General features: G+C 40.7%; 2 protein-coding genes across 2 annotated transcripts; one reads left to right on the top strand and one right to left on the bottom strand.

Moving 5' to 3' along the window:
• The first annotated feature begins 1149 nt into the window (after window positions 1–1149).
• Window positions 1150–2733, top strand: LOC103969165 (mitochondrial uncoupling protein 5). Its single transcript, XM_009382621.3, has one exon. The coding sequence runs from the start codon at window positions 1513–1515 to the stop codon at window positions 2482–2484; it is 972 nt and encodes a 323-aa protein (XP_009380896.2). The 5' UTR covers window positions 1150–1512; the 3' UTR covers window positions 2485–2733.
• Window positions 2734–3599: 866 nt separating this feature from the next.
• Window positions 3600–11907, bottom strand: LOC103969164 (glucose-6-phosphate isomerase 1, chloroplastic). Its single transcript, XM_009382620.3, has 14 exons — window positions 11048–11907; window positions 10300–10422; window positions 9101–9199; window positions 8907–8990; window positions 8165–8308; window positions 8017–8082; window positions 7827–7895; window positions 7638–7745; window positions 6672–6724; window positions 6449–6587; window positions 5563–5719; window positions 5392–5470; window positions 4526–4592; window positions 3600–4011 (listed from the first exon to the last, which is right to left on the bottom strand). Exons 1-14 carry the CDS (start codon window positions 11558–11560, stop codon window positions 3877–3879), a joined length of 1836 nt encoding a protein of 611 aa, XP_009380895.2. The 5' UTR covers window positions 11561–11907; the 3' UTR covers window positions 3600–3876.
• Window positions 11908–12174: the final 267 nt, after the last annotated feature.

The following is a 12174-nucleotide window of genomic DNA, read 5'->3' as shown; positions in this document are numbered from 1 at the left end:
CACACAGCTATTTGCAAGGTGTGGATGCATCAATTGAATCAACCTTGAAAACGTACTTGGTCAGAATTGGTACTGTTCCAACCACCGGAGGAGAAAAGTCTACATGCATTGTTTTCTTACTGTAATATGCATTATTTCTTTTCTTTTGACTTTGATGCTTTTGGTTTGAAAGAGGGTTTTCATTCGATGTATCCATCGCGAATTTCTTTGACTATTCTGTTTGTTTATATATCTGTATATTCTTTTATGAGCTTCTATATTCCTAAAACATGAATAAAAATATTAACGTAAACAATATTACGTAGATCGGATCGTTCCGAACTCTACTGGATGGGAATCTTTCGTCCATTTCGATTACGTTATTAGTAGATTATACTAATACGTGTTTACCATCGTGAAAAGACTAAGACGAGGGTCAACCATTGAATTGTCAACGGGCTGCCCGCTCTTTCCGGTCCACCGGGAGCGGTCGGCCTGCACCGCTGCCGCGTCCCGTGCGTCACGCCATCCTGATGGGCCCCATGCTCAGTCATCCAAGCTGTGGCTGACACGTGCACCGCATAGGAAAATGTCTTCTCAGGTCGCTCTCCTACCTAAACCAACACGACTCCTAATACAATTACCCTTGACGGGTTACCCGTCTTCGTAACCCGACCTGTGATGGTAGGTATCAATGAGCCTAGCGATAGGTCCCACATTGGTTCCTTCGTGGGTTGATCGAACGCGCAAAGCATTGAGTTACGCTGAAGCAGGTGCGCACTCCTCGGACGGTTACCAATCACCAAACGCGAAAGTGAACGTTCTTCCCAATAGCGTCGGCAGTGACGAACAAAAGATCGGGCCCCACCCTTCCTCTAAAATCAACAGCCGTACGCACCATTGACGGACGGCGTCGATGAAACCTGTGGCAGTGGTGCATCAAATCACGTGTAAATACGCGTGTACGAGTGGCAACGCACCCTCGGCCGGTCGCGGAATATGGGGGAGCACCAAGAACCGTTCGATGCTTAATCAACGGCCCAGATTCCACCTCAGGGAAGAATACCAGACGGTTCCAAACCCTAAGCCAGTTGTTTTCTCCCAATTAAAAGTAAAATCCGCGTCTAGAGAGGAATCGGACCCTCCCCCGGACTCGGCCTCCCCCTCCTCGACTTCGCGTCGGCTTCTTCCTTCCTCCTTCTCTCGTCATGGCATCTGGGAGCTCAGCACACATTATAAATTGCTCACCCTCCGCCTCTCCTCCAACTCGTACTTACACAGAAGCATATGTCTCAGCGGCCCAGCGTTCCACACTCCTCTTCCGTAGCCTTCGCCCTCCACTCCCATCTCCTGGTCTCCAGTGAGATGAACTCCAACTCCAACTGGTTATCGCTGTAATTTTAGCGATCCAAAGGAGCCTACTTTCCGATCCTTTCTGCCTAAAGTTGGGATTTTGTCCGCCCCTTTGGCCTAAAGGATCCACCTTGAGCATTATTTTTGGTTGATTTATTCTTTTTATTCTGCTAACGAGAGATGGGCGTGAAAGGGTTCGTGGAAGGAGGCATCGCCTCGATCGTGGCCGGCTGTTCCACCCACCCCCTCGACCTTATCAAGGTCCGCATGCAGCTCCAAGGCGAGGCCCTCAGCCCCGCAGTCTCCTCCCTCCGCCCAGCCGTCGCTCTCCAGGGTGCTTCTGGCTTGGCCACCATTCATCATCACCAGCCGTCCCTTCCCCTGCCGCGCCGCCCTGGACCGATTGCGGTGGGCGCACAGATCCTCCGCGCGGAGGGCCCTGCTGGGCTATTCTCTGGGGTCTCGGCTACTGTTCTCCGCCAGACACTCTACTCCACCACCCGCATGGGCCTTTACGACATGCTGAAGAAGCGCTGGTCCGCGTCCGGCGACGGTGGGTCCCTCCCGCTTCATCGCAAGATCGCCGCCGGCCTCATCGCCGGTGGTATCGGGGCGGCGGTCGGGAACCCCGCCGACGTGGCCATGGTCCGGATGCAAGCCGACGGGCGGCTTCCCCCCGCTGAGCGCCGGAACTACCGGAGCGTGCTCGACGCCATCGGGCGAATGGCCCGCCAGGAAGGGGTCGGGAGCCTGTGGCGTGGGTCGTCGCTGACGGTGAACCGGGCGATGATCGTCACGGCGTCGCAGCTGGCGACGTACGACCAGGCGAAGGAGGCGATCCTGCGGCAGCGCGGGGCGGGGGCAGACGGGCTGGGCACGCACGTGGCGGCGAGCTTCGCAGCGGGGCTGGTTGCGGCAGTGGCGTCGAACCCGGTGGACGTGGTGAAGACGCGTGTGATGAACATGAAGGTGGAGAAGGGGGCGGCGCCGCCGTACGCCGGGGCGCTGGACTGCGCTCTGAAGACGGTGAAGGCGGAGGGTCCTATGGCGCTGTACAAGGGCTTCGTGCCCACCGTGTCCCGCCAAGGCCCCTTCACCGTCGTCCTCTTCGTGACGCTCGAGCAGGTGCGCAAGATGCTCAAGGACTTCTAACGGACGGCTGACACGCCTCGCCTTCTACTACGAACGGCTATGATGACGACAACAATACGAATACAGATTCTTCTTAATGTTTACAGACGACAGTTCGTCTGATGCTTTAAATTTTGTTTCAGTATTAATTATGCTTCTTCTTTTCTTTATAGTTTTCAGTCCACAAATGCTATGTTGCCTCAACATTTTCGTATAATGTTAGCGTTTCTTATGCTCCCCTAATAAATATATTATCTGAATTAAGCCTAAGTTTATAGCCTCATCACATGAGAAAGTTAATAATATTATGTGTTGACTTCCCCTTCTTGCAAATTAGAGTTGGGTTTTCATGTGAGATGTGGGGATTCAATCCTCTTCTTGTCCATCCATGTTTCCTTTGTTGCTTGATGATGGATTGACATGTGTTTTTGATGATCAATTTTATAATTTTGCTTGGAAGACAAACTCGATCGGTTAATAAGCAATCTATATCAAAGAAGTTTTTGCTTTGAAGAAACAAAATTGAACGACTATTCTACATGTGCTTTATGTGTTTTTAGTGATTTGAGGTGTGACTATGAAAGTTTCTAGAGAGTTTGAGAAGGAAAGAATCTTGAAATATTTGCGTAAGAGAATGCATAAGAGGGGTTTGATTTGAAGTTTGAACTAATTTTAGAAAGCTATTATAATTATATATATATTAATTATCTTCACGTAGTAAAGAAACTAATTATCTGTTCACAAATTATAATCTTTATTTTTTGTGTGATCAGTTCATCACGTTTGCAAATATGAATAGTATTGTCATACAGAACCCAATCCATCCCTGCAAAAGAAACCATACTTAATGGAGAGGAAAAGAAAAATTAGGACAGAGAAATCTATTGTAAAAGGAAAGAAGAAAGATGAAGAAATGGTAGAAAATAAAGTAGAGGAAGGATGCTGGTCTCCATGTGTATACATCTTATATATCTTTTGGTCACTGGACAAAGATTTGGAAATATTAGAGATGGAGAAGGATTCTGACAATGGGATCATTGGCATGTGTCAATTTAGGATTAAAACCGAACCTAAACGGCATCAAAACCTTCTCTCAATCTTTTGAGAGTCTTATCAGCAAGATAAAGGCTTTGACAGAAATAAATTAGCTTAATTTTACTCAACAGGATATGCATGTTTATATATAATAGAAACTGAAACAACAATACAAACAGCAATTGTTGAATTAAACTAGTTAATGACCAAAACCCAACACACTTCAATCTTTCTTTCTGCTACTTTCCATAATTGAATCCTTCTGCGCCGCTCCCCTTGCCGATTCCAGTTGCATTGACTCTTCACAAGAGGGGTTTACTTCCCCTTGCTGATTCCAGTTACATACTAATTGCAGAATACATACAGTGAAGAATAAACTTAAGCATATAACTCATCCACGTTACATTCTCCAAGGAAAACTTTGATGCTTCGAGGTGAACCACAGCTGCCTTCGGCAATCAGTGCTCTGTTATTTGCAGCCAAATGCGCCACGATCTTGTATATCATTTCTATCTGTTCAGGAGTGTGAAAAATACTTTGTGAGCTAGTAAGGCAAACCCTAGTGTGAATGCCAGTTTGGTTCAACTTCTTATGTAGTTGGTATTTGGAGACTTTAATCGAGTCCAAGTCAGGATGCCCAAAGAACAAAACTAAAATTTGATTCAGATCAAGGTGCCTGACTAATTATTATAAGGCAGAAGTTTGATACTACAAGTTTCTTTGCCATATGGTTAATTGAAATTGCATCCTTCGGTAGAGATACTACATTTCGTCTTCATATATTTTAGGTACAAAATATGTACATGTTTCACCTTCAAACGAATGCATGAAAAGCTTCTACCTATATCCATAGAGTTTAACCGTAACTAGTAGAATATTAAATGATTTAAGTTTATAATTAGTATTTCTGCAGGGTTAGTGAGGTTATCACAACATTTAGCATGCAAATGTATAAATGTGCGTATCAATTGTATTGCATTGTCAAACTTTTGAAATGAGATTGATAATCCAGTTATGAAAATATTACCTGCTCTGGGACGTGACATCTTTCTGCAATTTCCTCGAGTGATAGTGGCTCAATAGGTTCTTTACAGCTGAAAGAAAAACCAAATAATATAATAGTAAAGCACAAATAAAAGTAATGTAGCGACACGAGACAGATAAAGTAAAGCAGAGAACATAATGACATTGCGGAATCTCGAAAAATTTGTTCTAGGGGAACTGAAGAAAAGGATTGTCACTTCATATACCAATGCCATACTAGTGTGTGATGGTACATGCCATCTGGTATAAGCTAACCACATTGCTAAATGCATGCCAGCACAATAGGTCCATACCAAATCCAAGCATACCAACACAATAGCTGCTCGGTACACCTTGGAATGGTCAGTATGCCAGTATGATTAAGAACATAGACAAGTTTAGTAGCCAATAGGCTGTGGCTGCATGACCATAAACAACAAAGAATAGAACAAGTAATTCCTCCTGAATGTATAATATGCGACTTAACAAAATCTGTGTGATCATTATGATCCAAACCCACATCCCTTTTTTCAATGTGGGCACATCTGTCAACATCAGACCAGGACAATCATATTCCGGGGAAGTATCGAAGTCTCCATTTAAGAAATTACAAACTACTAGATATGATATGGAAGATATAAGCTTCAAGCTTCAAGAAAGTAGTATTACGTCAGAAGAACACACAAAAAGGTTAAAAATATTGATACTAATTGTTACTGTGTTCCATCAATAAAGAATTATTACCTCAGAAGAACACTAATCGTTAGGTTTCTCATTTTCTCCTATGCTTAAAAAGGTTTTAGTTGATCTTCAAAACATGCAGATTTTACTCAAGTCTCATGTGAATTTTTTAACAAAAGATAAAAGTACCTGGCCTCATTTAGAACAGCCAAAATCCGCTTCTGGAGTGCTAATACTTCTCCTGCTGCTTTTTTCCCAGCTTCCACACCTGCAACCAGGAACAAATGTTATAAATACTTGTGGCTTTTGTGAAGTGAACTTTTTCATTTTAACAAACATGAAGAAAATATAGCATAATACCAGGTTGATGATATGCATTGATATTGATCAGGCATGCATAAATACCAACAGCTCGTTCATAGAGTGCAATTAGTGCTCCTACACTTCTAGGAGTTACTTGTTGTACAGTCACTGTAATTGATTCACGATCATTTGCATAGAGGGCTGAACGAGTTCCCTGAACAAACATGAAATGATCCTCAATACACAAGAAAGATTGACAAATATATAAATGATCCCGAGCCATGAACTGAAAAAGCTTTAAAACTTATGGGGAAGGAATGAACCATTCATCAAACTGAAATTATCGCGAGTAATTCATGTATGTATTCTGTCAGAGAAATGAAGCTCATCTTGTCTACAACTATTGTAGACATGGCACCCAAAGGACCCAGAAAAAGAGGTTACAACAGAATGTGTGAGGCAATGATCACATAGACATCAAAAGAAAAAAAGAACACTTTCCCATAACTATGGAACTTGTTTTTCCATACACCAAAGGATGAGATATGTGCATTATAAGTGATGAGAAAGATAAACAGAAGCACAAGTTTGGAAAAGAGGTAGAGGCTCACATAGCTCTGTGCCAATCAGACAAGTGCATAGTACATTCAATTCACCATATGGAAATAAAAAATATGCCATAAATTCTCACATTTAAATTCCAGATACCATAGGGCAAAGCAGATGAAAAATGGTGGCAAAAACAAGTAAATGAAGACAATTTTCATCTTATTCAGTTACAGTTATAAAACATGCCAAAGACATACGAGCATAAACTAGGCTAACATGCAGTAACATATTTCAAACATCAATAACATTTTAAGAAGACATAACAGCAAAAAAATTGAGTAAAAAGACAATAAAATATTTAAAAATAAGCCCACTGTAGCCAACTGATAACTACCTGCAACATTCCAAACAAATAGTCACCACATGTAACTCCTGGTTCTAGCTCCCAGTCATGACCCGAGGGCCTGTCATGCAATACCTCAATAAAAGTGACAAAGAAATTGTGAACCCCTTCTCTCAGCTGTTGTATGTAGCTGCTCACAGTAAGATGACTGTATCAGACATCAGATTTCTAAATATCTAAATGAATGAAAGACAAAGTGAAGTAAAAAACTGACGCATGTTGATCAGTGCTGCCTTTGTTTCCATACACAGTAAGTCCTTGATTAACCTATTATGAAAGGAAATTTATTAGAAGTGCACAACCCAACAAAATATATAGTATGAATGGAAGCATGCCACTAATGATCATCTTGGTGTTGATTCATGTTGTTTAAAAAAGATAAAATGTAATCCAAGAAAGAAAAACCATATACAGATAGATTGTGAAATTTAAAAGAAAAAAAATGGTGAAAGATATACTGCATGGTGTGCAATAAATAAACTAGGTAACAAGCTATTAATAGTAAAGACATGCTAGTCAGATTCAGTGTACCATGATGCAGAAAACAATGTCACTGGAGTTGATGACATATGATCATAACCTATATACAGACCACTTGGTCATATAATGGTGCAATAGATGTAATGGAAACAGTCTCTGAAGAATACATCTCAATATAGCCTTTGTGAATTGATATAACAAAGTAGACATTGTAGTCTAACCCAGTCATATGTCAACTTTGCAGGATGTGGATACATATTACAAAATGCAAGTCCGCTACCCAACTAAACTAGACTAGCACATCTTTTGTTGACAACAAACAGTAGTAGGAAGTAAGATCTTTATGGTATCACTTTGATGTAATGATCCTTGACGTCGTTTATACAAATCCTTTTACAACACCTGACTCAAATCATTTGTTTAGCTCATTGGCTTTGTGGTTCAAACTGAAAAGTTCCTAGGCAATGAGTGCAGAGTCATGCAAGTGTGTGGTGCATGTACATTCGTGACTTATTTTTATTTCCTTAAGACATATTAATGTGTGCCTTTTGTCAGAATACAACAATGAATTCCCAGTGACAGTTGATGCTTTGTCATGTTCGACATATCTTAAACCATATTTAAATAAGAGTAGAAGTATTCCGTATATTCAGACAATGCTTTGGAGCTACAGAATTCATGAAGATGCAATGCTACAAACCCGATTTCCATCAAGGTCGAATTCTTTCCCAAGTGACTCCATGACCAACTGTTGCAAATATCTACTAAATAGCAATAAGCTGTCCTTGTATGGAAGTACAACCATATCCTGTGAACAGCATATAATAGAACTGGTTAGATAAATACGAAGTTGAATATGAGAAATGTGGTTGAAGAACAACTTCCGAACCTTGGATCCAATTCCACCAGAAGCCCAGGACCAACATAAAGCAAGCAAAGCTGCTGGATTATCCTTGACCTACATAACATTATTTGAAATTTACATAATTAGAAAAGAGCATAGAATGCATACTTACTATAATTAATGAAGTAATATGTGACAGGTAAACTACTAGCAAAAGTAGGCAGTAGATCAATACCACTGTTGTCCGATTAGCCTCGTCCATCAATGATGCACCAACAAGCATTTCTTTAATGTCAATTCCCTAGATTGTGACACAATAATGAATCTAAGTTCATGAAACAAAATTCCTGAAAAACCTGAAGCAGAAAAAAAGAAATAAATGCCTGAAGTGCTGCAGGGAGCAAACCAACGGCAGACATTTCTGATGTTCTACCACCAACCCAGTCAAACATAGGAAATCTTGCCAACCACCCTTCAATTCTAGCTGTATTGTCTAATAAGGAGTTTTCCTGAGTAATCGCAACACCCTGAAAATGCATACTGTTTTAAGTAAAATGCTACAGAATGCAAAATGACAATTTAACTATATGATCCTTCATACACAACCGGAACTGATTTAATTATTGCAAGGTTGCAGTGGTTTGAACAATAAGATACCAGTGTGGTAGTTCTTTCTACAAATAGTAAAGTAAACAATTAGCTTTTAAATTCTCCTAATTAAACAAAAGCCATCTGTCACTCTTTCTAGGGTGTGCTTTACCAAGAGGCCAATGAAAGTGAATACATCTCATCCAATGAGAATGCATCTACTGGTTCAAATATTGTATAAGCCAGCACAACACCAATACTGGTCTTCACATTTCCAATAAAAGACAATTTGTTAATCACAATTAGCTCTTGTACAGTGAAATTTGTTCATTGCAATTAGCTCTCGTACTGTGAAATTTGTTTGAAAAGAGAGACAAGTCTCGTGTCATGAGATTAATAGTTCAACAATTACGCAGAAAAAACATATGGACCATAAATCTCTGAGGATTTTTAAAAACAAAGAAAATGCATAATCCATAATAACCAACAAGGAAGAGAAGGAAACTTGAAGAAAAAAACAAAAATTGAAGTTATTACCTGTTTTGAGAAGTCTAGCCCAGCTTCTCGAAAGGCTTTCTGTATTTCCAATAGACCATTTCGTGTTTCAGGGGTACCTCCACTCTAATAAGCATAAAGAGAAATCATGAATATTTTCACATGACCTATGCTATAAAACATGTCAAAAAAAAGGTGGCCAAAATTATCAAGATCGTGTTACTACTCCCACTGACCTTTGATATTACAATCACGAGTGTTGATGCAAGCTCAGGACCAAGCTGTGCAATTTGATGATCAATTCCAGCTGGATCTGTATTATCAATAAATCTTATCTGGCACATGATCAAAGCTCAGAGAAACAGTAAGATGTGAAATTACTTATATATCATTGAATTATTTAGAACTGACAAAAGCAAGCCAAAGAATAAGATTTGGAGCAGAACTTTAGAGGACTTCATTGGGAATAAGAAGAAATTATAAATTTATTAAAATTTTGCTTTCTATATAAGTTATTTTAGTATGATGCAAAAAATAAGTTATTGCTAGCATAAAAATATGAAATTCTTCCATATTGTGAACAGAAGGCTGATATCAATAGGAACAAATATGCAATATACTGTAGCAAATATGAAAGATTTTATTAATCAAACTCAGACTGTTGAGAGCCAAGGATGATAGATGACGCTTGTAAAAAAATTACAAAATCTTTATAAGACATTTACTTTTTCTAAGACAATTAACTTAGAAAAAGAGACCAACTTAACCCAATCAGAAAAAGCAGCAAGTTGTAACTCAATAAAAAATTCACAGGAAAAGATCATATACACTAGGTCAGTCATGGCTATTTCCAGTCCATGTACATAAACTTATACACATTTATTTTGCATCACAGAATCAAAAAACCACATTAATCCAATATTAAAAAATAGCGACACAAACTAGAGCTTAATTCGGAAAGGGTATGTTTTCTGCTAAGATTTGTGTAAATCATGGTCTCAACAATGAGTTTCTTGCTCATAGAAACTTGTAGTCTTCGTCCTTTTGGCTTATTTTCTTTAGTAACTCTCAGGTTTTAGTTGGATACTGTGGTCATCCTTGCTTTTAGTTTTGTAATTATACCTTTCAACATTTTAATGCACAACAATACCAAATTTATATTTTGCAACACTAGGGAGGTTGTCTCCATGGTAATCTAAATTATGGAACTCAAGCAAAAGCATCTGAAGTTAAACAAACAGAGAATTTGAAGAAGTAAAGAGAAATAAGATTTTTACAGATGATTGTTACAGATGATTTTAGTGATAAATGGCACAGAACAAACACAACAAATTAAGCTATTAATTCAATAAAAAAATCTAGATTATGTTAACATAATTCAAAATGATAATTTCATAAGATACTGACAAATTTTGGTAAAAAAAAAGAGACCCACCTTTAAAGGAGGATTATCAGGAGCCAATGCCTCAGAAACAAATTGAGGTCCCAATGCTGAACCTCCAATTCCAACAGAGAGCACTTGGGTAAAGCGACCAGCAGAAGATGATGGAGGTTTAATCTGCTTATTTTCATAATGTCAAATTAAAAGATAAATACTTCAACCAAAAGGGGCACTATGAAAAGCTTTATGAAGCAAATCAAGTTTGTAATATGATCAATGGCATTACTACGTTTGTGTAACTGAATTGAGTCATTGTGCACAATCATTTAGTCACTTCATGGTAGTCAAATGATACATTCTGAGTCCAGATACATGGATATGACATTCGTAATGCATTAATGTTGGGTACAAACGATTGGTCCATAAATGGGAAAAGAAGAAAAGAGGAAAAAGAACATAAACCAACATTTTTGCTAAAAACATAATAAGAAAATGTATGTTGAATTAGTTGCCTTTTGTCATAAAAGCATCGCAGCATGTATGCCGTTGCAAGGCGACAAAGAAGCAATTTCAGATCTACACTTCTGAAAAGTCAATGTTATGAATTTGGCTCATACTCATTTTGAAGATGACAATTACATCTTCAAACATAGGCGCTTTAGTGTAAACCAAGGATGAACTTAATGAACATTTAGTAGTTGCGAAACCGATGCGCCAATGCAATCGCGCACAGAGGACACTAATCTAAAGAAAAGAAGTCAGTAAACCACAGATTTAAGCAGAAGCGGAATAAAAACGTGACCTTAGCGCTGATAACGTCATCCGCAAACTTGCAGATGGCATCGAGCGTGTTCTCGATCTGCAGTCTCAAGAACGAGTTGGGCGCAAGCTTCGGGTTCCTCAGCCAGTAATGACCCACCATACGGCCCTCGTCGGGGTTTGCGATGGCTCCCTTCTCGAGATCCTGCATCGCTCGGAACGCCTTCTGCAGCTTGGGTTCCATCTGGTCGAAGAACTTCTCGGTGAACCCGATCCGGCTGACATCGAGGAAGAGACCGAGCTCCTTGTGCTGGTAGAACCAGTCAACATATCGGTGCCATAGCTTGATCGGGTCCTTCTCGACGGCTCCGTTCTTGATCTTCTCCGCCGGTACAGCGGAGGAGGAAGCCGCGGAGGAGGAGGAGCGGGGAAGGCCGACGATGGATCGTGGCGGGCGGAGGTGGCGGATGCAGCTGGGGGATAGGATGGGGAGGGAGCGGCGGAGGCGGAGGCGGAGGGCGGGGGAGGGGTAGCAGATGCCGGAAATGGAAGCCATGGGGTAGCTCTCAACGCATTTGGTAGCGGAGAGAGATCGGATTCGAGTCTGCGTCCGGTGATCGAGATTTGGGGTGAGGAATTTAAACAGAGGAAGGGCTGGTGGAAGTTGGCACGTGCCGGAGACGGCGAGGAGGGCTTTGCACGTGCCGAGGTGGCGTCGTGGAGTTCGTCTCTTGCGCCGGTGATATTTGAAGAGGAGAGGAGAGATCACCGAGCCGCGAAGTGGACGGACCGACGAGATGTTCGGCCCTGATCGGAGTTGAAGAGATCCGCTGTCCTACGATGGCTGCGATGTGGACGGACGTCACCGACCGCCGAACAGTGCTTTCGCGGCAGATTTTGATTGGTCCCCTTTCAACATTGAATCTTTGGATTGGCTTCTTTTATTTTATTAGCATCTCAATTGAATATTATCTTTTTTATTTGTTCATAACGACTTACTTTTACAAGTATTAGCAAATAAATATACCATTCGCTCAAAATGGTTAGTAAAATAAGAAAAATGAAAACAGATGTATAGTAAATTGTGATTGGAGCAAACAGTGGGACCCATATACCACTTACGTGTGCGGTCATCGCCGACTCCCATCACGTGGCACGGGTTCGGTACGC

This window comes from Musa acuminata, chromosome BXJ1-10 (assembly GCF_036884655.1).
Source record: "Musa acuminata AAA Group cultivar baxijiao chromosome BXJ1-10, Cavendish_Baxijiao_AAA, whole genome shotgun sequence".
Lineage (NCBI taxonomy): Eukaryota > Viridiplantae > Streptophyta > Magnoliopsida > Zingiberales > Musaceae > Musa > Musa acuminata.
Note: the sequence above shows the minus strand (reverse complement) of the source record. Positions and strands in the feature narration are given on the sequence as shown.

Coding starts and splice junctions, on each gene's coding strand:
- LOC103969165 (XM_009382621.3), top strand. CDS start 1,513: ATGGGCGTGAAAGGGTTCGTGGAAGGAGGCATCGCCTCGATCGTGGCC.
- LOC103969164 (XM_009382620.3), bottom strand. CDS start 11,560: ATGGCTTCCATTTCCGGCATCTGCTACCCCTCCCCCGCCCTCCGCCTC. Junction 7,746..7,826: donor CTGGTGGAATTGGATCCAAG/GTTCGGAAGTTG, acceptor TGCTGTTCACAG/GATATGGTTGTACTTCCATA. Junction 6,725..7,637: donor TCGACCTTGATGGAAATCGG/GTTTGTAGCATT, acceptor CTTTCATAATAG/GTTAATCAAGGACTTACTGT.